The sequence below is a fragment of the Diadema setosum genome, chromosome 15 (assembly GCF_964275005.1).
Source record: "Diadema setosum chromosome 15, eeDiaSeto1, whole genome shotgun sequence".
In the NCBI taxonomy this organism is placed as follows: domain Eukaryota; kingdom Metazoa; phylum Echinodermata; class Echinoidea; order Diadematoida; family Diadematidae; genus Diadema; species Diadema setosum.
In genome coordinates this window covers 33,134,232-33,161,077 of record NC_092699.1, presented here as the reverse complement: position 1 = coordinate 33,161,077, position 26,846 = coordinate 33,134,232, and the positions used below count along the sequence as shown (strand labels likewise).

The following is a 26,846-nucleotide window of genomic DNA, read 5'->3' as shown; positions in this document are numbered from 1 at the left end:
ACCTCCAAACTCCAATACAAAATAAGGGAAATAGAGTAGCTGTGTTCATGACATCAGTGTGAAGCTGAACTGCTGAAAAAAAAAAGAAAAAAGAAATAAAAGGAAAAAGTCCTGCGGGACTCGATTAACTTCTCTCCTTCCGGTCGGGCATTATAAACACGCAGCGTGCTAAGCGATTCTGCCGCACGGAAGATCCGAAGATCCTGTGCGAAACTTAAATCTATCTATGTATGCTATACACAACACAAATTTACATTGATATTCAGTTTTTTGGCGATATACGTAAAGTGACTGATAGCGCTATTCAACTTCACACGAGTGGCCGCGAGGATTCGATCAATATACAGTTGCAAAGATAAATCGGGAATCGTTTCGACCAGATTCCATTCTCATTTTCAGTGATCGACAACGAAAATAATGTTAAGTTGCGACTTGAAGTAATATTGAGAAATATTCGTGAAGTCCAATTCTTTATACAGTCCTATATAATTCAGATGAAATTGTTTCTGTCATGCAACCAATTGAAAATTTCGTGTGGTGTCACCGTGTCCAAGTAAGTTGATTGGAAATGATATGTGAATGAATATTTACCAATAGGTCTTCATATTGTTAAAAAAAACCAAGCATGGCCATGCTGTCTTTTAAGAGTCATCTTCACTTTGTAATTTCAAGTCCAAGTTGCCAGTCAAAGCAATGTGGTCTCCAACACAAAACAAAGGGATATTGTGTGTGTGTGTGTGTGTGTGTGTGTGTGTGCCTGTGTGTGTGTACGTTTACATGAAAACGTGCTTTCTACATGGACGAAGGTGAATACTCCATAAAAAAAAAGATATACGTATTTTGTTTCGTGCTCTTATGGGGTTCGAACCCGTACGTGTGCAACCTCACGTCTCTTGTGACGTCGCTTTTATCCTCTCGGCCATGTACGTCTTGACGAGAAAATATGAGGAACGTAAGCTTATATGTGAAAGATGATTCAGGAATCGTTTGGTCCACATTCCATTCTCATTTTCAGTTTTTAGCTGCAAAATTATCAACCTGACGAGGAGATTTGAAAAAAATTAAATGCATGATCACTGCAGCTTATTGTCTCAGCTACCACATACATAAGTTTCAGAGGAAATGGAGCAAAATCAGCTGAGATAAAGGTGCTTAAACGTTGTCAAGTCAATGCATGGTTAAAAAAAAAATCACCTCCCATAGACATAACACGTCAACTTGTCTGATTTTGAGTCTTTACCTTTAATCACAATTTGAAGTATGATGGTAAGTCTTCTCGAACGAAGAGTGTGGAACGGAAGCTTCTACGTGAAAGATGAATCATGACGATCACCCGTGACCGACACATCTTCAAAGGGATCAGTTATTAGAAGTGGAAGCCCTCGTGCCAAGATATTGTCTCAGCAATTCCAAAGCAATGATACCCTTACATTTAGGTATACCATAATTTCCCTCTGAAATCAATGGTATTATTCATGTACAATTGCTTGCCTTGTCCATAAACTTTGCTTTACAAACTTTCAGTGCAATGTGTCATAACATAATTCTGTAACTCCATTAGCAGTGATTGACTACATAAATAAAGATATATCAAATTGAACGCTTAGCGCGTATAACTAAGGGGGATTTTAGCCTGATGCTCTGTTCTTCACTGCTCAGATACCAACAACACTCATCACCTACGGCTACGTATAGAGAAACAGCCATGACGAAAATAAGGTTTTCCTTTTCTTTAGCAGATAGACACACAACCCCTTTAAACACACTATAATTGACATGGAGGGACAAGAAAAGGTTCATTACTACTACTAAACAGTGATGCCTTCTACTCATGTGGCACAAGATACCTCTATAGCAACATAAAACCTGTCTACAATTCCGTTCTTGGGTCAAACAATAACAACCTGGAATTTCAAAGAGATGAGCGAGACGCCATACACCTGGCCTAGAGTTAATCTATTCAGTTGCCATTCCTGCTCCAGTTGAGTTATGTAAATTATTTTCCGACCTGTCTTGTGCAGTGTAACATGAACAAACGTAGAGAAAAGGAAAGAGAAAACAAAGGTGGCAAGCGGGGCACTGTATACCAAGGGCAATTTACAACATTACACGTATGATAAATGAAGCAAATCCAACCTCCAGTCTGCGACAAAAAAAAAGGGGGGGGGGGAATTGAGTGACTGTGTGTTGTGGGGTAATGACATCGGAATGAAGCTGAACTGCCAAACGAAAAACAAAGAAAGAGAGAGAGAAAAAAATAATAGCGTCCTGCGGGTCTCGAAGGTAGTGCATAATGACCATGGAGCGCGCTAAGCGACTATAAAGCCACACGGCTGTCCCGAAGATTGGATGTGAAATTCATATCTTTATATCATTTACAACATGAAAAGGTTCATTACTACGACTTAACAGTGATGCCTTCCATTTATGTGGCACAAAATACCTCTATAGCAACATAAAACCTGTCTACAACTTCGTTATTGGGTCAAACAATAACAACCTGGAATTTCAAAGAGATGAGCGAGACGCCATACACCTGGACTAGAGTTAATCAATTCAGCTCCCATTCCTGCCAGTTATCTAAACGTACATGTTCCTACCTATCCTGTTACAATATAACAAGAGCCAATGAAGAGAAAAGGAAAGAGCAAACGAAAGGTGGCAAGCGGGACACTGTAACAAGGGGCAATTTACAACATTAAGTGTGACAAAATTAATGAAGCAAACCCAATGTCCAAACTCCAATACAAAACAAGGGAAATAGAGCAGCCGTGTTCACGGGTTACGTACCCTTAATAAAATAATATGATAAATGACATCGGAGTAAAGCTGAATTGCCGAAAAAAAAAACAAAAAAAAACGGGAAAAATCCTGCGGGAGTCGAACTTCTCTCTTTCCGGTATGGCATTATGAACACCCAGCGCGCTAAGCGATTACGCCACACGGCTGTCCTGAAGACCGAGTGCGAAACTTAAATGTATAATAATACTGTCGTGACTGGTTGACTTGTGATGGCGCTATTCAACTTCTCACAAGTGGCAGCGTGGATTCGATCAATATACAGTTGCAAAGATAAATTGGGAATCGTTCTGTACAGATTGCATTCTCATTTTCAGTTTTAAACTACAAAATTATCAACCTAATGAGGAGATTTGAAAACATAAAATGCACGATTACTAAAGCTTATTGTCTCAGCTACAACATACGTATGTTTCAGAGGAAATGGAGCAAAATCAGATGAGGTAAAGGTGCTTAAACGTTGTCAAGTCAATGCATGGTTTTAAAAAAAATCACCTCCCATAGACATAACACGTAAACTTGTCTGATTTTGAGTCTTTACCTTTAATCACAATTTCTAGTATGATGACGTCATTATATTTCAAAACCATCACATGGACTTGAGAGGCAAATGTTCAAAGTACAACATATCTGAATTTGGGATAATATTGAGCTTAAACAACAGAGATACGAGCAAATGAATGTCTGAAAGAGTACCTGAAAAAAATCAATTCCACTTTTTTTATTTAAAATGACGATATGATGACGTCATCGCGTGTTCCTGGCAATATTGATACTTGGAATGTTATTTACAATTCATATACTTTTGTAATATGCAATAGAAATATAGGGTCAACGGACGATTTAAAGAGCTATGGCGAAATAAACAAAGACATGTTTTTTTCACTATATTTGCAGAAAGACGCGCACGCGGAATTTCAACTTTGACGCCAGTGCATTCCTTTGTTATAGGTCGAAATCGAGCGGAAATCAATGGATATTGTTACTCCAAGTATAAGGAATCCAAATCAGTCAAAAAAATTGCATTTTCATGTTGCTTACGGGCTCTGCGCGCGAAATTGCGCGGACGGACGCGCACGCGAGAAAATGTTTGAAACGCTTAAAATTGTCTGAAACTTCGAGATTTCCCATTGGGAAGTCGTTTTGAGTCTTTTAAAATTTTGACGCGCGCTTACGCGCGCGTAATGATAACCTGTGTAACTAGCGTTAAAAAGTAAGATAGAGCGTGACCTGAACTTCATGTCCACCGAAAATGATACAGAAATGACATCTAGTTATGAAGTTATGATCGATCACGTGACAAGGTCCGAAAATCACAAAATGGCGCCTAGATGACGTCATAGATATGTTACTCTCATGAAAACCTTATTGTGGCTAGATTTTGTCATGAGACATGTTGACTGAAAATGTCATGTCATTCCGTAATGTCATTATTGAGATATTGACGACACAAAATGTGGCAGAAAGAAAGAAGAATAAAAACGAGATATGAAACTCGTCACACTAAGGACGAGTTAGGTGATACGCTTGGGGTCATCAGATGTCGGTCATCCGTGATCGACAAAGAAAAGAATGTGATATAGGCACCTTGAAATTATTCAGCGTGCATGCAAATCCGTTTCTCTAACCACTCGGCCACGGGACATCCACGGAAATGGTTAGGCAAAAAAAAATGTATAGATATTACAGGGGGAAAAAGTCAATGCCCACTCAACAAACGGGGCCGCGTGAACATGTATTGCATTGCTAGACGGAAATGCGGCCTTGTAACGACTGATGTCGCTATGCCATTTCTGGCGACTTGGGAAAAATACGTGCCGTAGACATAAAACCTATAATCGGCTGGTTTTGATACCTTGCCTTTAATCACAATTTTCAGTGTGATGACGTCATCAAAGTACGAAACAATAAGCCAGTTCGGGGTTCCACTTTGAGCATGAGCAGAAAAAGGTCATCTGTACCAGCAGAGCATGGTGGTTTTTAAATTCACTGAGATAAGCATCTGTAATGTAATGATTATTCAACTGATCCCTATAAGTGGTGCTTGCCAGCACATCCACATGACAGCAAAAGCGGTGTCTGACAATATCAATAGAAAGAGATTGTTAATACATTCAATGCAAAATAATGAAATGGATGCTTTCCAAAATGTCAATGGAAGGATCATTCTGGTCACCTGGTCTATGCAAGTTCATCCTTTGTTTGAACATGACTGATGAATTCCATAAATTGTTACGTTGGGCAAGCTCATGCCTTCTGTCGCTTGAAACTAGTGGAGTGCCTAATCAACTGAGAAAGAAGAAAGGTCATTTGTACCCATGTGCCCATGAGCTAACCCCGAACTGGCTTATTGACATGGTCTTGAAAGACAATTTTTCAAAGTACAACACCTCCGTCGTCGTCATTACATACTATGATCGGTTTGACAAAGTCAGCCTGCAAAAGTTTGCAGCAGTCGAAGCAATGTGGTCTCCAACACAAAAAAGAGGGATATTGTGTGTGTGTGTGTGTGTGTGTGTGTGTGTGTGTGTATAGGTGCGTTTATATACGAACTTGACTTCTACATGGACGAATATGTAATACACCATTGAAGAAAAAAAAGTAAAATAGCAAAGTATTTTGTTTCGTGATCTTGTGGGGTTCGAACCCGCACGTATGCAACCTCACTTCTCTGAGACGTCGCCTTTAATCACTCGGCCATACGTCTCGACGAGAAAATATGACGAACGTAAACTTATGTGTGTGAAAGATGAATCAGGAATCGTTTCGTCCACATTCCATTCTCATTTTCAGTTTTAAACTGCAAAATTGTCAACCTGATGAGATTTCAAAGAATAAAATGCATGATTACTGCAGCTTATTGTCTCAGCTACAACATACTTTAGTTTCAGAGGAAACGAAGCAAAATCAGCTGAGATAAAGGTGCTTAAACGTTGTCAAGTCAATGCATGGTTTAAAAGAAAAATCACCTCCCATAGACATAACACGTAAACTTGTCCGATTTTGCGTCTTTACCTCTAATCACAATTTTCAGTGTGATGACGTCATCAAAGTACAAAACAATGACATGGTCTTGAAAGACAATTGTTCAAAGTACAACACCTCCGTAGTCGTCATTACTTATACTATAATCGGTTTGATAAAGTCAGCCTGCAAAATTTTGCAGCAATCGAAGCAATGTGGTCTCCAACACAAGAAAGAGGGATATTGTGTGTGTGTGTGTATAGGTGCGTTTCTATACGAACGTGATTTCTACATGGACGAATATGTAATACACCACTGAAGAAAAAAAAAAGTAAAATGGCTAAGTATTTTGTTTCGTGATCTTGTGGGGTTCGAACCCGCATGTGTCATGGTATACCCTACTGTAAAGTCATGTAATGTCGTTGTGTTTCTACTGTCTTGTTCTCTCCTGTCTTTGTAAAAAAAAAAAAAAAAAAGTTTAATGTATTCACAAGAATCCTTTTGAGTGGTTCACAATTTACAAGCATGCTTTTCAGTGAACCTCTCAGTTCTTTCTTTTTTTTTTTATCCTCCAAACATAACTTTGTATTTTGCCGGTATGCATGTATAATTTCGTATTTGTTAACCATTATCTACCATGTAAAGTCGAATACATGCCTATGTTATATCTTCTGATACATTTCGTGTTATGTTTGACGAAAAAGAAAGAAGGAATGAAATAAATGAAATGAAAATGAAAATGAATGAATGAATGAATGTGTGCAACCTCACGTCTCTGAGACGTCGCCTTTAACCACTCGGCCATACGTCTCGACGAGAAAATATGAGGAACGTAAACTTATGTATGTGAAAGATGACTCAGGAATCGTTTCGTCCACCTTCCATTCTCATTTTCAGTTTTAAGCTGCAAAATTGTCAACCTGATGAGAAGATTTGAAAAAAAAATAAAATGTATGATTACTGCAGCTTATTGTCTCAGCTACAACATACTTAAGTTTCAGAGGAAATGAAGCAAAATCAAGTGAGGTAAAAGTGCTTGAGCGTTATCGTCTATGCATGGTTAAAAAAAAAATCCCCCCATAGACATAACACATAATCTTCGCTGATTTTGATATCTTGCCTTTAATCACAACTTCTAGTATGATGACGTCATCAAATTAGAAAACATCGACATGGACTTGATAGACAATTGTTCAAAGTATAACATATTCAACGTATGTCGTCAGTTTGGTATTGACTGGACGATCAAACACAGGAACATGAGGCAGCGATTAGTAATCTTCGCTGATTTTGATATCTTGCCTTTAATCACAACTTCTAGTATGATGACGTCATCAAATTAGAAAACATCGACATGAACTTGATAGACAATTGAAGGGGTCGATGCAATATAGTGCTAACCCACACAATGTTCATTTTGAGATAATCGCTGTTGAATGTTTGGAAAGTCCATACATTGTATATTGATAAAACATGAATGCATGCATTTTTTGCCATCTTATTGGTTGAATTCAAATATGATATTTTCACGGAGGTTAGAGTGAAGGATAAGGATTATGAAAATGCTTAATCGTGTCATTAATTCCCAATCAATGACATCCCTACTATAGGCATATCATAATTTCTCATCTAAAATCAATGGTCTATAGGATTCATGCACCATTACTTGTATAGTGCATAAACTTTGCTTTTTAAGCTTTGAGTGAAACGTGTCATAGCATAATTCTGTAATTCCATCAGCAGTGATTGACATAATGAAGAAGAAATATATATCACATTGAACGCTTAGAACCTAACGGGGGGGGGGGGGGGTATTATAGCATGATACTTTTACTGCCCAGCTAGATGCCAACAACATCCATCACTCACGGCTACGCATAGAGAAACAGCCATGGCGAAAATAAAACTTTGCTTTCTCATAGGCACAATGACACAGAACCCCGTCAAACACACTTTTCTTGGCAGGGATGGACATGAAAAAGTTCATTACTAATACTAAACAGCGTATGCATTCCATTCATGTGGAGCTAGATACCTCTATAGCAACATAAAGCCTGTCTTCAACTCCGTTGATAGAACAATGACAACCTGAAATTTCAAAGAGATGAGCGAGACGCTATATACACCTGGCCTAGAGTTAATTTATTCAGTTCTCATTCCTACTTCAAGTTGGGTTATGTTATTGTAATCATTCCCATCTGCAGTATAACAAAACCAAAGTGAGGGAAAAGGGGAGAGAAAAACGAGAGGTGGCAAAAGGAAAACTGCATGCACAACTGCAATCCATAGCATTGCGTGTGACAAGTGAAACAAATGTTTTAGTTGTTATAGCAGTGTTTTATGAGCATAAACAGACAAATTGACAGACAATGTCAAATTTAAAAACCATCAATTTAATGTCAGAGAAGATGGTAAACAAGATGCATTGAAACCGTAACTAAATCGAACATATTCAGATATAACATTCTTGAATTAAAAACAAGATAAAGAAAAATAATGTCCACGTCAGGATTAAAAAAAAAAAACGCCGCACGAACATGCATTATATTCTTGATGCAAAGTTCCAAGGATTGTCTCATTAATTTAAAAGCAATGATTCCCTTACCACCACCAGCACCACACCACAATGACGTCTCTAAAATCAATGGTAGCACATATCATTGTATCTTGCATTGAATTAGCTCCCTTTTCCTAAACTACCAGTGAAACGTGCCATATTATATGGTGTAATTCGATCAGTAGTGATTGACTTTAAAGAAGAAAGATAATGCAACAAATTGAATGCTTACCACATTGCTTATAGGGCTATTCCAGTTTGGTACTGATCTGTTCTATTCTCCCAGATGCCAACAACACATATCACCTATGGCTAAACTAGTGAAACAGCCATGACGAAAATAAACGACAGAGAACCCTGTCAAAATCACTACACTAATTGGAAAGGTATTGCCCGAAATTCCTCATATAATATGAAGCAATATCAAGTCACTTCCTTCCCTGCCTGTCTTTAACTCCGTTTTTGTCAAACAATAACAACCTGGAATTCTAAACAGATAAGCGAGACGCCATACACCTGGACTAGAGTTAATTAATTCAGTTCCCATTCCTGTTAGTTATGTAAACGTACACGTTCCTAAATATCCTGCTACAGTATAACAAGAACAAAATCTAAATGAAGAGAAAAGGAAAGAGAAAAAGAATGGTAGCAAGCGTGGCACTGTTTCAAGGGGCAATTTACAACATTACGCGTGACAAAATTAATGAAGCAAACCCAACCTCCAAACTCCAATACAAAACAAGGGAAATAGAGTAGCTGTGTTCATGACATCAGAGTGAAGCTGAACTGCTGAAAAAAAAGAAAAGAAAAAAGAAATAAAAGGAAAAAGTCCTGCGGGACTCGATTAACTTCTCTCCTTCCGGTCGGGCATTATAAACACGCAGCGTGCTAAGCGATTCTGCCACACGGAAGATCCGAAGATCCTGTGCGAAACTTAAATCTATCTATGTATGCTATACACAACACAAATTTACATTGATATTCAGTTTTTTGGCGATATACGTCAAGTGACTGATAGCGCTGTTCAACTTCCCACGAGTGGCCGCGTGGATTCGATCAATATACAGTTACAAAGATAAATCGGGAATCGTTTCGACCAGATTCCATTCTCATTTTCAGTGATCGACAACGAAAATAATGTTAAGTAGCGACTTGAAGTATAATATAATATTGAGAAATATTCGTGAAGTCCAATTCTTTATGCAGTCCTACATAATTCAGATGAAATTGTTTCTGTCATGCAACCAATTGAAAATTTCGTGTGGTGTCGGCGTGTCCAAGTAAGTTGATTGGAAAGGATATGTGAATGAATATTTACCAATAGGTCTTTATATTGTAAAAAAAAAAAAAAATCAAACATGGCCATGCGGTCTTTTAAGAGCCATCTTCACTTTAACATTTGTAATTTCAAGTCCAAGTTGCCAGTCAAATCAATGTGGTCTCCAACACAAAACAAAGGGATATTGTGTGTGTGTGTGTGTGTGTGTGTGTGTGTGTGTGTGTGTGTGTGTGTGTACGTTTACATGAAAACGTGATTTCTACATGGACGAAGGTGAATACTCCATAAAAGAAAAAAAGCAAAAGATGTAAGTATTTTGTTTCGTGTTCTTATGGGGTTCGAACCCGTACGTGTGCAACCTCACGTATCTTGTGACGTCGCCTTTATCCTCTCGGCCATACGTCTCGACGAGAAAATATGAGGAATGTAAACTTATGTATGTGAAAGATGAATCAGGAATCGTTTCGTCCACATTCCATTCGCATTTTCAGTTTTTAGCTGCAAAATTATCAACCTGATGAGGAGATTTGAAAAAATAAAATGCATGATTACTGCAGCTTATTGTCTGAGCTACCACATACTTAAGTTTCAGAGGAAATGGAGCAAAATCAGCTGAAATAAAGGTGGTGAAACGTTGTCAAGTCAATGCATGGTTTAAAAAAAAAAATCACCTCCCTTAGACATAACACGTCAACTTGTCTGATTTTGAGTCTTTATCTTTAATCACAATTTGAAGTATGATGGTAAGTCTTCTCGAACTAAGAGTGTGGAACGGAAGCTTCTACGTGAAAGATGAATCATGACGATCACCCGTGACCGACACATCTTTAAAGGGATCAGTTATTAGAGGTGGAAGACCTCGTGCCAAGATATTGTTTCAGCAATTCCAAAGCAATGATACCCTTACATTTAGGTATACCATAATTTCCCTCTGAAATCATTGGTATTATTCATGTACAATTGCTTGCCTTGTCCATAAACTTTGCTTTATAAACTTTCAGTGAAAGGTGTTATAACATAATTCTGTAACGCCATTAGCAGTGATTGACTACATAAATAAAGATATATCAAATTGAACGCTTAGCGCGTATAAAAGGGGGATTTTAGCCTGATGTTGTGTTATTCACTGCTCAGATACCAACAACACTCATCACCTACGGTTACGTATAGAGAAATAGCCATGGCGAAAATAAGGTTTTCCTTTTCTTTGGCAGATAGACACACAACCCCTTTGAACACACTATAATTGACATGGAGGGACATGAAAAAGTTCATTACTACTACTAAACAGTGATGCCTTCTACTCATGTGGCACAAGATACCTCTATAGCAGCATAAAACCTGTCTACAATTCCGTTATTGGGTCAAACAATAGCAACCTGGAATTTCAAAGAGACGAGCGAGACGCCATACACCTGTCCTAGAGTTAATTTATTCAGTTGCCATTCCTGCTCCAGTTGAGTTATGTAAATTATATTCCGACCTGTCTTGTGCAGTGTAACAGGAACAAACGTAGAGAAAAGGAAAGAGAAAACGAAAGGTGGCAAGCGGGGCACTGTATATCAAGGGCAATTTACAACATTACGTATGATAAATAAAGCAAATCCAACCTCAAGCCTCCGACAAAAAAAAAAAAAAAAAAAGGGAACTTGAGTGACTGTGTGTCGTGGGGTAATGACATCGGAATGAGGCTGAACTGCCAAAAGAAAAACAAAGAAAGAGAGAGAGAGAAAAAAAATAATAGCGTCCTGCGGGTCCCGAACATCTCGTCCTAAGGTAGTGCATAATGACCATGCAGCGCGCTAAGCGACTATAAAGCCACACGGCTGTCCCGAAGATTGGATGTGAAATCCATATCTTTATATCATTTACAACATGAAAAAGTTCATTACTACTACTAGACAGTGATGCCTTCCATTCATGTGGCACAAGATACCTCTATAGCAACATAAAACCTGTATACAACTCCGTTATTGGGTCAAACAATAACAACCTGGAATTTCAAAGAGATGAGCGAGACGCCATACACCTGGACTAGAGTTAATCAATTCAGCTCCCATTCCTGCCAGTTATCTAAACGTACATGTTCCTACCTATCCTGTTACAATATTACAAGAACCAATGAAGAGAAAAGGAAAGAGCAAACGAAAGGTGGCAAGCGGGACACTGTAACAAGGGGCAATTTACAACATTAAGTGTGACAAAATTAATGAAGCAAACCCAATCTCCAAACTCCAATACAAAACGAGGGAAATAGAGCAGCCGTGTTCACGGGTTACGTATACTTGGTAAAATAATACGATAAATGACATCGGAGTAAAGCTGAATTGCCGGAAAAAAAAAAAAAGAAAGAGAAAACTTCCGCGGGAGTCGAACTTCTCGCCTTCCGGTATGGCGTTATGAACACCCAGCGCGCTAAGCGATTACGCCATATGGCTGTCCTGGAGATTCTATGCGAAACTTAAATGTATGATAATACTGTCGTGACAGTGCTGACTGAGATGGCGCTATTCAACTTCCCACAAGTTGCCGCGTGGATTCGACCAATATACAGTTGCAAAGAACAATCGGGAATCATTCCGTACAGATTGCATTCTCATTTTCAGTTTTTAACTACAAAATTGTCGACCTGATGAGGAGATTTGAAAATATAAAATGCATGATGACTGCAGCTTATTGTCTCAGCTACAACATATTTATGTTTCAGAGGAAATGGAGCAAAATCAGATGAGGTAAAGGTGCTTAAACGTTGTCAAGTCAATGCATGGTTTGAAAAAAAATCACCTCCGATAGACATAACACGTAAACTTGTCTGATTTTGAGTCTTTACCTTTAATCACAATTTCTAGTATGATGACGTCATCATATATCAAAACCATCACATGGACTTGAGAGGCAAATGTTCAAAGTACAACATATCTGAATTTGGGATAATATTGAGCTTAAACAACAGAGATACGAGCAAATGAATGTCAGAAACAGTACCTCAAAAAAATCAATTCCACTTTTTTTATATAAAATGACGATTTGATGACGTCATCGCGTTTCTCTGGCAATATTGATACTTGGAATGTTATTTACAATTCATATGCTTTTGTAATATGCAATAGAAATATAGGGTCAACGGACGATTTAAAGAGCTATGACGAAATAAACAAAGACATGTTTTTTCACTATATTTGCAGAAAGACGCGCGTGCGGAATTTCAACTTTGACGCCTGTACATTCCTTTGTTATGGGTCGAAATCGATCGGAAATCAATGGATACTGTTACTCAAAGTATCAGGAATCCAAATCAGTCAAAAAAATTGCATTTCCATGTTTCTTAAGCGCTCTGCGCGCGAAATTGCGCGGACGGACGCGCACGCGAGAAAATGTTTGAAACGCTTAAAATTGTCTGAAACTTCGAGATTTCCCATTGGGAAGTCGTTTTGAGCCTTTTAAAATTTTGACGCGCGCTTACGCGCGCCTAATGATGACCTGGGTAACTAGCGTTAGAAAGTAAGATAGAGCGTGACCTGAACTTTATGTCCAGCGAAAATGATACAGAAATGACATCTAGTTATGAAGTTATGATTGATCATGTGACAAGGTCCGAAAATCACAAAATGGCGCCTAGATGACGTCATAGATATGTTACTGTCATGAAAACCTTATTGTGGCTAGATATTGTTATGAGACATGTTGACTGAAAATGTCATGTCATTCCGTGATGTCATTGTTGAGATATTGACGACACAAAATGTGGCAGAAAGAAAGAAGAATAAAAAACGAGACATGAAACTCGTCACACTGACGAGTTAGGTGATACGCCTGGGGTCATCAGATGTCGGTCATCTGTGATCGACAAAGAAAAGAATGTGATATAGGCACCTTGAAGTTATATTGAGCGTGCATGCAAAACGGTTTCTCTAACCACTCGGCCACGGGACATCCACGGAAACGGTAAGGCCGAAAAAAAAAATGTATAGATATTACAGGGGGAAAAAGTCAATGCCCACTCAACAATTGTGGCCGCGTGAACATGTATTGCATTGCTAGAAGGAAATGCGGCCTTGTAACGACTGAGGTCGCTGTGCCATTTCTGGCAATTTCGGAAAAATACGTCCCGCAGACATAAAACCTATAATCGGCTGATTTTGATACCTTGCCTTTAATGACAATTTTCAGTGTGATGACGTCATCAAAGTACAAAACAATGACATGGACTTGAAAGACAATTGCTCAAAGTACAACACCTCCGTTGTCGTCATTACATACTATTTGACAGAGTCAGGATGCAACATTCTGCAGCTGTCGAAGCAATGTGGTCTCCAACACAAAACAGAGGGATATTGTGTGTGCGTGTGTGTGTGTGTGTGTGTGTATAGGTGCGTTTATATACGAACGTAATTTCTACATGGACGAATGTGTAATACACCATTGAAGAAAAAAAAAAGTAAAATAGCTAGGTATTTTGTTTCTTGATCTTGTGGGGTTCGAACCCGCACGAGTGCAACCTCACGTCTCTGAGACGGCGCCTTTAACCACTCGGCCATACGTCTCGACGAGAAAATATGAGGAACGTAAACTTATGTATGTGAAAGATGAATCAGGAATCGATTCGTCCACATTCCATTCTCATTTTCAGTTTTAAACTGCAAAATTGTCAACCTCATGAGAAGATTTCAAAGAACAAAATGCATGATTACTGCAGCTTATTGTCTCAGCTACAACATACTTAAATTTCAGAGGAAATGAAGCAAAATCAGCTGAGATAAAGGCGCTTAAACGTTGTCAAGTCAATGGATGGTTTAAAAAAAAATCACTTCCCATAGACATAACACGTAAACTTGTCCGATTTTGCATCTTTACTTTTAATCACAATTTAAAGTATGATGACGTCATCAAATTTCAAAACCATGACATGGACTTGAAAGGCAAATGTTAAAAGTACAACATATGTGAATTTGGGATAATATTGAGCTTAAACAACAGAGATACGAGCAAATGAATGTTAGAAACAGTACCTCAAAAAAATTAATTCCACTTTTTTGATTTCAGATGATGATATGATGACGTCATAATGTATTTCGGGAAATATTGATACTTGAAACGTTATTTCCAATTCATATGCTTTTGTAATATGCAATAAAAACATAGGGTCAACGGACTTTTTAAAGAGCTATTGCGAAATAAACAAAGACATGTTTTTCGCTATATTTCCACATAGACGCGCACACGAAATTTCAACTTTGACGCCAGCGCATTCCTTTGTTATAGGTCAACATCGATCGGAAATCAGTGGATATTGTTACTCAAAGTATCAGGAATCCAAATCAGTCAAAAAAATAGCATTTTCATGTTGGTTACGCCCTCTGCGCGCGAAATTGCGCGGACGGACGCGCACGCGAGAAAATGTTTGAAACGCTTAAAATTGTCTGAAACTTCGAGATTTCCCATTGGGAAGTCGTTTTGAGTCTTTTAAAATTTTGACGCGCGCTTACGCGCGCGTAATGATGACCTGTGTAACTAGCGTTAAAAAGTAAGATAGAGCGTGACCTGGGGCCCGTTTCATAAAACTTGTCATCAGTGACATGTTGTCATAGATGTGACAAGCTACTGAAATCCTTCCATCTGATTGGCTGAGAGCAAATTTGTCATTGAAATGTGGCAGTTGTCACTGATGACAAGTTTATGAAACGGGCCCCTGAACTTCATGTCCACCGAAAATGATACAGAAATAACATCTAGTTATGAAGTTATGATCGATCACGTGACAAGGTCCGAAAATCACAAAATGGCGCCTAGATGACGTCATAGATATGTTACTGTCATGAAAACCTTATTGTGGCTAGATTTTGTCATGAGACATGTTGACTGAAAATGTCATGTCATTCCGTAATGTCATTATTGAGATATTGACGACACAAAATGTGGCAGAAAGAAAGAAGAATAAAAAAAAAGAGAAATTTTGACAATCACAATAGGTGATACGCTGATAGCGTATCACCTAAAAAGAGAAATTTTGACAATTACAATAGGTGATACGCTGATAGCGTATCACCTAAAAAGAGAAATTTTGACAATCACAATAGGTGATACGCTGATAGCGTATCACCTAATAAAGAGAGATTTTGACAATCACAATAGGTGATACGCTGATAGCGTATCACCTAATTAATTAATTATGCAAATTAAGCTCAAGATCATATTTTAGCCTAATTAAAAGCATTGAGAGTCTAATTTTTGGTCTGTAAATCTGTTGCAGCATATTCAACGATTGTACATCACAAAAACTTCCAAAATTCATTTCAATTCTTATGTATTTTATTGTTTTCAGAATTTCTGATGTATTTCTTTGTTTTTCAACTTTTGTTTTTTCTTTGTTTTTTTCATTGGAATTTGTCACTGACCACTTTTCTACCATAATTAGCACAAAACTAATCAATGAAAGTGATTAATTGTAAAAATAATCAGGTTTTTATGACTTTCACGACAGAGCACTGTTTTCCATAGGAAATGTACACAAAATCACAAAATTGTGCCCGTTTTGGGGCGACATTCCGTTACAAAAATGGGCGTGGCTTCGCAAAAGTACGCGCGGACGTCGCAAATTTGGTCTCAAAAGTTGCGCGAGACTTGAACAAACAAAGTCAAGAAGCCTCGCGACGGGGCCTTCTCGCGTAACAGAATTATAGCGCGAAACGTCGAGGGGGGGGGGGGGGGGCGGATTCCGCCCCCCCCCCCCGCCCTTTTAGGGTTAAACAAACAATTGCTTTCCACTGAGGGTGTCTCAAATCAAATAATTTCACATTTCCCGATATTACACCTCTGAAAATATGTACATCTTTACGCTTACTTGGTGTCTGTCTATAACCTATACATATTTCTTGGGGTTACCTGCCCACCAGATTATTCTTTTGTGTCTTATTCTATTTATGCATCGCATCTTGTAATACACAATGCTCCCGATTCTGCCTAAAATTATGTATCTGCCTATCATTATATTGCATTATTTCTTATGGATGAGTAAAAGGACTGAATTGAATTACGACATAATCAAGCCTACCCCACGTATTCTTGCAGATCCAGTACTCTTCTCCGTTAGGTGTGGTGCCCCAGCCCACGACAAGGAGAACGTGGTCGAGCTCGATCTTCGAGCATGACGGGTCACTGTAGACGCCACCTTCGTAGAGCTGGAATGACGTGTGACTGGCGTCCACGGCCACTACCACGGGTGTAAACAAGACTGCCTCGGCCAGTGCCGTCTCGTTGTTCGCCTCGACATTTCGACCCCCGTGCTTTGGCTACTCAGTAGTTGACAAATTGAGAAAAAAGAGTAATAAAAAACAAACAAACAAACAAACAAACAAACAAACAAACAAACAGTAAACATTACCGCCTCGGACAGTGCCGTCTCGTTGTTCGCCTCGACATTTCGACCCCCGTGCTTGGGCTAGTTGACATATCGACGGGGAAAGAAAACAGTAATCCGGGGAAAAAAAACCCTATTCTTTATAGAGGCGATTAGTAAACTGCAGCTGATCTGATGAATATTAGATATGACACCATTCTGATGAAATAAATAACTAATATAATTTGTAGAGCAGAAATTACCAAACGTCACGTGGGGTCTGATAGAAACTTCAGATGGGCCTTCCTCATAATCACGTGACTTTTTCGTCACTTGAATAATGTTCCTCGTTTTAGTACATATGAGCAATGTTTCTTAGTCAATGATTAAAGATGTCCTGAAATGAAGTAAAAGGGAATCTTTATTGTGTAAAGAACATTACGAAATGTTCATTTTTCGCCGGTGGCAGGAAAGAGCGTTCTGTTCTTTATGTCACAGTTGAACAAAATATTATTCCCATTGGAAGAACAGGGAATTTAATACATGTACATACACAATTCAATTTAACTGTAACAAGTCTTAAAAATCCATACAATTTATTTCCCCCTTTGTTGCGAACACATGTTCCGTGTTGCCAGACAACCAGACACAAACAAACACGCAAACAGTGAAAGCCAAAACAGACAAACGAAAAGAATAATATGTTCAATTTTGAGCTGATTTCTACTAACATGCAATGACTCTCTGTGTGGTAAGGTAAAGACTGTGTTTGCTGCCAGAGTAGTTCACCAGAATAATTGGTAGTAAAAGCGATTACTCGGTAGGACTAGAATCCATCTTGATGCACGCTATGCTATATAAGACACTAGAATAAACAGAAATTTGCCTAAACTGTTCATGAGCAGACACAGCTGCAAAAAAAAAACCCAACAAACAAAGAAACAAACAACAACAAAACGGAAAAAGTCCAAAACAAACTTAAAGAAAAGAAAAAAAAAACATCCCAAAACAACAAATTTACTTTCCTTTATACGCCTGATCGTAACCAAAAGCCAGAGAATCGGCCACGCCGATATCTTTAACATCATTTACTTGTTAGGGCCCGATCTTACCACCAAACTAAATTTTGGTGTGTTGACAGATGCAAAATGCAGGCAAAAAAAAAAACAACAAAAAACAAAATAAAACAAAAAACCCCAAACAAAACAAAAACATCTCTCAAGATCTGTCTTTATTCTCCGAATGTGTTCAGTATTTTTCAAATTCGACAAGACAAACTTTGAAAATATCTTCGCGGTGTGAGGTGGAGCAACCGCTTCTTCTGCCCAGCGCCGCCGCCTCCCCCCCCCTCCCCCACCCCACCCATGTTTCAGCATACTGTTTTAATGGTTTTCTGGGTGATATGATTGTGAAGAAAATAGTAAATGCTGATTTACCGACGCTACTGCCTTGCACGAGTCGTTATTACAAGGTTTGACGCCAGTCCCGGTGTGGTAGGTGTTGTTCGCACACAGCCCGCCGTTGTTCTTGATACAGGTGAATACCTGAGCGCTGAAAAGCGATTCCGGTAGGCAGCAGTCGACAACTTCTTGGGCGGATAGTTCGGATAATTCGGTTCCCTCATTGATGGCGGAAAAGCTGGCGACGGCATCTGTGTTGGTAAAAATAGAGAATGACATAGCTCCTCGGTTTTACTAATAATGCTGTTACTATTTCGATATAATGACAATGATAATGATAATGATGATAATAATGAGAATGATAACGATAATTATGATGATGTTGATAGAAATGATGACAATAGATTATAATTATTTATTTATTTATTTATTATCATTGTTAATATTATTATTATTGTTATTATTATTATTATTATTATTATTTTCATTATTATTATTATTATTATTATTATTATTATTATTATCATTATCATCATCGTTGCTTGTTATCATTTAACAGATGTTGTCGCAGTTGCTGAGATGGTGGTTGCGATGTTGAACTCGCTAGGAGAACACTCATAATTTCCAGCTTAAAGAAATCAGGCTGAAAATCAATTCTTATCATCATGGATGACAATCAAATATTGATTTGAAATAAAGTTGTATTCTTTCTTCTTACGGTATTGACTTACAGGAAGAATTATGGACGAGCTCTCAAAAGCCGATGACATTTCGGACTGTAACGATTTTAGTTATTTAGGAAAAATGAAAACACTTTTTTTTTTCAAAGTTGGTGAGATATAAAAGACATAATATATGTGAACATCAACCACTTACTGTTTTGAATGAAATTACTGTGTACAAAGCTGATTACACACCAACTGAATCATGAAATAAAAAAAAGAAAACATTCGGAGTACATAAACGAAAACAGTAATGATACTAACAACATTACCAAGGATCATATTCTTTCCTAATTAATTCATTTTTGTTATGTGATTCTATCAAATGAAGAGAATGATCGAAAACGAGTAAACTCTTTTTTTTTGTCAATTTGGGACATTTGCAGTGAAACCTGACGAAAACAAAGAAAATATTAAGAAAATAGGCCTATAGGATATTCTTAATCATAACATCAACGATACCTCTTTTTATGCAACAAGTGAGGTATCACTGGAAAGGTTCCATTTTACTCTATCTGATGATGGGCTTATATTCTAAAACATTCGAAGATGGTGCTTAACCCGTCTTACCATCAAACCTTTCAAATATGATACATAAACTATGGGGATCGGTGATTAGTCATAATGCAATCACGTGACAAATGCAGCGAGGATCGAAATTGTTATATTGCCTGCAGTGATGTCACGTCAGGTGCTGCGATATAATTCCAGGATTTGACTGGCTGCTGACGAGACTAGAATAAAATAATGTGAATTTCATAGGTTTTTTGTTTTTGTTTTTTATTTGTTTTTAATAGGCCCATCGCATTTTCTGCAATTGTGGTCTAACACCTTTAAACAGTCCCTTCGGGATTTCTTGAGGAAAATATGACTTTCATGGGGATGTCAAGTATAATATTACTCCACTAAACATGCAATAACTGAACAATATGAGAGTGTTTGAGTGAATGTGTACTGTAATGAATTATTATCACTTTTCATGATGGCTGTGTCTTCCTTCTCACCTGCGGCATCAAAGGCGAACGATTCACCAATCGACCCCTGATCCACAACGGGGTTTACCTTGCCAAAGTTTCGCCAGTCGAATGAGGGCGCTAATCCTAGTGAGAACGTTGAACGGCTTGGCTGGGATGGCTTCTTGTACCGCGGCTGAGGTTTCAGCTCCACCAGGGGTCGACGTTGAAAAGGAGTGACGTCCTCGTTCAAAATAGTTCAGGAGACAAAAGAGAAAGAAATGGAACATTAAAACTAGAAAGTTACGAAAAAATTGTTTGCAACTAAAATTTCTCTTATACCCAGCGTAACCATCGGTATTTTTAGCTAGGAATAATTATTACGTCGAAAATTACACATTCAGAAAATGACCCGATTCATGTAAACATGGAAACGCAAAAATCTACATTTCAAACAGACACTTATGACCCTGGATGTCGTGTCTTGTGTAAAAACTTTACGATAATTTTACCTTATATCTCCCTCTCCCTCTTCCCTCTCCTTTCTCTCTCTCTCTCTCTCACTGTCTCTTTCTCTGTCTCTATCTGTCTGTCTATCTGTCTGTCTGTCTCTCTCTTATATATACATATATATATATATATATATATATATATATATAAAGAAAGCTGTTGATCTAGCGAGATAGTGTATAGAAAATATGCGGGTTAACCCGTTGAGGACGGACTGATTTTGCTACAACATGCATTTCCCATAGACACCTGCCCGAGTATAGACTCGGAACTCGTCCTCAGACGTTGAGGAGACATAATTTGAGTCTCCGTAGTGATAATAAGCATGACAAAGTGTCTCCCTAAGGTTCCATTAAAAGAGATATATGAGTATATCATAACATATAAAAGCACTATAACAATATATCAAACATAACACATACATACATAAATACATCCTACACACATACATACATACAAACACACATACACCCTCACTTACATGCATAGGCCATATATTCATACATGTACTTATGTAGTACACATATCACAGCATATTTATTATGAAGTACATGTATGTATGCATATTCTCACATTAAACTTGAAATGTTTTAGGTCCGATACCTGATCCGACCTTGCATTCAACCCCACTCGAAAGCTGCTCAGTCCTCGTCGATAGAGTTCGTTGTGCTCCTCGACGAACTCGAGATTTTTCGTCCACCTCGCCCGGGCGACCTCTTCCTCCCGCGCCGTCGCGTAGTGCTTATCGAACTTGATTTTCCAGTCGAGCCAGGACAGGTCTAGCGCCGCGGAATCTACAACGGCTGCGTGCGACAACGCAGCGAAGAGCACGGCCAAAAGAACCATGCATGTGAGAAATTTCGCCATCTTGTATAGTACGGTGCAACCCAACTCGTATATGACAGACAAAACTCACCGTGTATTGATCTTGTTTTGAATGTCTGATGTGGTGCGCTGCCTGGTTGACAATGAGGTTCTCAAAACAAGGATATTCCGGCCACGCACTAGTAGACAGAACACCAACAGCTAGTCACATGCAATCTGTCACCTGACATTTACAGCATGCCTTGTATTGACAAAGTCAGAGGAGATGCTATACTTCACTGAACAAATAGCAAAGGCCAGCACTGCCGAACACTGGAACTGTATGCACAAACTTTAATACGCTCTGAAATTGTCACACACAGGCCATGCACTTTTTTTTTTTTTTTTTTTTTTTTTTTTTTTTTTTTTTTTTTTACTAATGTCGCATGTGACTGATATGACTTCATTAAACGTCATAAGAATAGTCATAGGACCTGTCAGGTACACATCAAGACACACCAGCATATCAATTTTTTTTTCCAGTGATGTTTAATGTTGTCACTTAGACACTTGCGTATATCACATAGACACTTGCGTATCTACTTCATATATACGTAACAGTTAGAAACGTAAAATCGGCCTGCACTAAAGAACATCGCGAGGATAAAATGTAACTGCATTTTCCTTCCATGTTAAAAGTTGACTGTAAAAGTAAGAAGTCAGTGAACTCAAGCAACCTTAATATAAGGTACATCAAAAGCATAGTTTTAAGTGCAGGTCACTAGGAGGCTGATTTATTGCTAATTCATGAAATTATCACCTTATCCAATCTCAGGTGTGATGGCTGCGTCTAAATAACAAATGGCGATCATTGTATTTAAAATTTCGTAAACTTTATTGATAACACATTGGAGGCTGCCTTGATTCGATTTATTCAGAATAGATGCAAACGTATCTAATTTCAGGTCAGACAACCGTTATAGAATATCTGCGTTCTTTTGTCCTCGTTCTCTCCTAATGTCTAACGTCCTTGTTTTTGTTGTTCTATCATGTCGCTTATCTAATCCAACCAAATATTTTTGCAACGTGGTATTTATATGTTTTCATCGTTATTCTCTCGCTCTATATCTGCTCCCAATCTCTGTTACTTTGATAAATGACAAATTTGTCCAGATCTACTTTTTTTTTTCGTGGAAATCAGCTAAGTACTCCGTTACGTTCATAACGTGAGCCGGAATTATATGCAAGTATAAATTCATTAACCCGCAATTATCACATGCATGTACTTCCATCTACTTCACACCTGGGAGGTGAAAACCCGCCCTAATGCACGTATACACAAATTGAACTCATTATGTTCATACTGCTGAAACATACTATTTATTGCATTGTTAGCACTCTTGAGCCGCTTTCCATTTTCTTTTCTCCCAGGCATTTTGTATGTTTGCTTAGATCCTCACGTAAGTAGGAGCCACATATTGTTTGTGTTATTACGTGCTTAACGCTGGACATTGGCTGCGCTTTGCTTGGCTTTAAAATGATATTGACTACGAAGGCACTACAGGTCATTTAATTGACTTTTCCTCACCTAATGATACTAATACTGATGGCAATGAAGATAAATTATCATTAAATGGTGATGTTAATAATGATGACGATGATGATGGTGACCTTTATTACTATCATCATTATCATTATTTTAGGAATTCAAATCATCATCATCATCATCATCATCATCATCATCATTATCATCATCATCATCATCATCATCATCACTTTACATGCTTTAGGCAAGGATGAGTAATCTTATCACAGCCGTACACTGTCAATCGCTGTTTCATACAGTAATCCTCTGAGGACGGTGAGCGTAACCTACCGTAGTTATGCCAATATTCCAACATTTCATATAAGTAAAGATTGCTACACCATAGTATACGGTATTTGAGCAGTCATAATTTTAATGGGTAAAATACAATATACTAGATAGAAATGACTCACCATTCAAAGCGGAAGTGAAAGTATGCGGTTGCATTGAAAGGACATAAAACGCATGTGATACGGCGAAAAACCCAAACCGGACAATGTAATATTGCTCTGATATCAGAATGGACTTTATTACGCAGTGATAGCTACAATGAAATACATGTCATCAATATGAAAAGCAGTGTGAAAGCTTGTGCACATTCTTTCGTCTGCATAGCCTGCTAACTCATCAAACATTTTACTCCGGCAATTTGTCAAGAGTAACGACACACGGACAAAATTCTATCAATATTACGTCAAGCTTCTGCATTCCTCCAATACAATATATGACAATATATATACAGCTCTCATAATTTCTTAATTTGCGATAAAAAACTGTCTGTACACGGAATACACTACATGTTGAAAATTGCTGCAGTTGTAGAGTGAAAAATAAGATAAATATGATATTCTTGTAGAAGATGCACATAAACATGAAGCATATTTCAACTTGACTACGAACATTGCACACATTTAGGTCAGGCACTTATCTTCTTCTTCTTCTTCTTCTTTTTTAAACCGACAACTACATAAAGATAACTCGCAATAAACTATAAATATGATAAAGAATTTCTCTTCCCAAAAGGCATAGTTTCATCTGCAAAGAATTCTCCAGTATCTATTTACAATTTTCTTTTCACCGGGTGTATTAGATGAACGCTGTGCATATCTCCAATACACATACATCCACACGTTCGCCAGTTCATAACCCATACAGCACAGCTAAAAATCAAAGCAATCAAGGCAATAATAATTTTCGGTTTGGTTTGAGCAAAGGCGCATGATTACCGTCTACGCAAACAATGATCATAACGAAAATATGTATAACATCGCGTCTTATCACGAGACAGTCTATGATAGCAAAATGAACGCTATCATATGTCTAGAAATGTCAGGTGATAACAAACGTGTCAGGTGACACAAACGTGTCAAACAACGTAAGGCATGTTTTTTTCATTGACGTCTAAATTGCCAACACCCGATTGCATCTACCTCTCATAGGCATATTGCAACTTAGCTATTACACGATTGCATGATTACATGATTGAGACACATTCGTGATAACAGGCTGGAATGAAATGCTGATTTTCTTATGGGGGGGGGGGTGCGCATAACTGGTTAATTGCCGATATTTCTGCCCCAATGGTGAAAATACACTCAACCCTGTTCTCGCGATCGTCTCTCTGTAACGACCACGTGTCTAATAATAACAGGCATACATGTTTTGTTGAGAGCATCATAAACGTTAACTATGTTCATACCATCAGCGTCTTTCCTATACAGAAAATGACAATATTTCGAGGCAGTAATCCTGTAAGGGATAAGTGAACCTGTCTATATAAAAAGAGACGCCTACACCTGAAGAAGTTTTTCTTTTCTGTTTTACCTGAGTGGTCTTCAGTGAAAGGTTTGACTGTAATTAAGTAGAGATTACCTAGCTTTCTTTAACTGGTGTAAATAAAAAATAAAAATACTACACGAGTGGGGAATAAAATACAAATTATTTAAGTTGAACACAGCATACCGATCAAATGTCATGTTTTGACACGCCAGAAATAAACGTGCCTCACACCAGAGAGTAAGTGTGCTCGTCACAGACATCAATGTGAATACGAATGGTGAAAAGTGCTTAAAGTAAATACAATTATACAGGCCTATACAAGAAATAAATATTGAAATCAAACTCAGTAAGTGGGTGGAGGGGTGAAAATTGCACGTGTTCTCAGCCTCGTCTACAGTCTTGTATAAAGCGTCGTATGTCACAGATAGGAACTTGAAATTTGAAAAGTGAACGTTTTAAAGAAAAAAAAATACACATTTCAGATCGATGTCAAGACAACGTGTTTATGTCGTGACAAATTAATTCAGGTGTCGTTATGACAAGAATCAAGCAATCATGATAGCTATATATTAATTACAATGATAATAACAATGATAGAATTAATAACAATGATAACCATGGACGTCATAATCATTGTCATCACCATCACCACCATCACCACCATTATCATCATCATCATCATCATCATCATCATCATCATCATCATCATCATCATCATCATCATAAAAGCAATCCTGATGTTACAATGACAAGTCAAACTACGTCATGAACGTTAAAGTTTGCACAATTAATTGCAATCTGGTATCATTTAAAAAAAATGATAGTGAAACCCATACATACAGTGCATTGTCTTATGCATTTGTGCACCATTTCAGTCTATGAACAAATACCAACCAATCAACACTGGCGGTGGAATAAAAATGACAAGACAAATTAATTCAGGTGTCGTTATGACAAGAATCAAGCAATCATGATAGCTATATATTAATTACAATGATAATAACAATGATAGAATTAATAACAATGATAACCATGGACGTCATAATCATTGTCATCACCATCACCACCATCACCACCATTATCATCATCATCATCATCATCATCATCATCATCATCATCATCATCATCATAAAAGCAATCCTGATGTTACAATGACAAGTCAAACTACGTCATGAACGTTAAAGTTTGCACAATTAATTGCAATCTGGTATCATTAAAAAAAAATGATAGTGAAACCCATACATACAGTGCATTGTCTTATGCATTTGTGCACCATTTCAGTCTATGAACAAATACCAACCAATCAACACTGGCGGTGGAATAAAAATGATTTTTTTTTTCCAATTCAGCATTGTGGTATATTCATTCTATGTTAGTTTTCAGTGAACTGTTTTTATTTGACTGAATCTTTTTTTTAAACTATTCCGGTGTGTATAGGATGTCCATCTTTTTGTAATTGCTATATTCAGTCAATGTCTCTCAGCAAGAACAACTGTTCTGGGAGACCTCATATCACAAAGCAAACAAACTACCTAGGAAACAAACAACCCTATCTGGATAGAAAAGATGATTAAAAACTGCTTGCTGAAACAGAGTTCAGGATGGCCTTCATTTCACAAATAAGAGGAAGGGGCAAAACTACAAGACCATGACAAAATAATACCCTTCATTTCCATACTGTTTCTTTAAAGTAGAATAGTTCTATTGAATACTTCCATTGAGGTTGCTGAATACACAAGGGGCTGGAATGAGCACAATCAACAAAGACATAAAGCGTTTGACGATATTTTCAATTATTGTACGTTGTCGTTGCCACTGCGGTACACTGACGTCTCACTTGCTCAGATTGCATACCTGTATTCAGAATGGGTGGTAGATTTCATTTCACTATACCAATAATATGGCAATGATTCGAGCTTGAAACGTGAACTCGTGATTTTCAGCAAGCAAATATCTTTAAGACAGATTCGCACTTAAAAAGAAAATCTAGAAAGGAAACCATTTCACACGAACGTTTCCATTAGATTGTGACCTCGAACCAGATATATTTTAAAATCCAACCTATTGCTCCTTTTCATTTGAAGTAAATAAATCATATCGCCAAGAAACACAATTGCTACAGAAATCTAATCAACAAATTGACATTTTTTTTTTCTCA

At 37.8% G+C, this 26,846-nt stretch overlaps 1 protein-coding gene across 1 annotated transcript in view; it reads right to left on the bottom strand.

Moving 5' to 3' along the window:
- Window positions 1-21,509, bottom strand: part of LOC140238858 (cathepsin J-like) — a 48,273-nt gene extending 26,764 nt beyond the window's left edge. Inside the window, exons 1-4 of the mRNA XM_072318756.1 lie at window positions 21,124-21,509; window positions 20,062-20,254; window positions 18,372-18,586; window positions 16,651-16,888 (exon numbers count right to left, since the gene is read on the bottom strand). Of these exons, the coding sequence (XP_072174857.1) occupies window positions 16,651-16,888; window positions 18,372-18,586; window positions 20,062-20,254; window positions 21,124-21,387 (910 nt within the window). The 5' untranslated portion in view covers window positions 21,388-21,509. The remainder of the gene's footprint in view (window positions 1-16,650; window positions 16,889-18,371; window positions 18,587-20,061; window positions 20,255-21,123) is intronic.
- Between the last annotated feature and the right edge of the window lie 5,337 nt (window positions 21,510-26,846).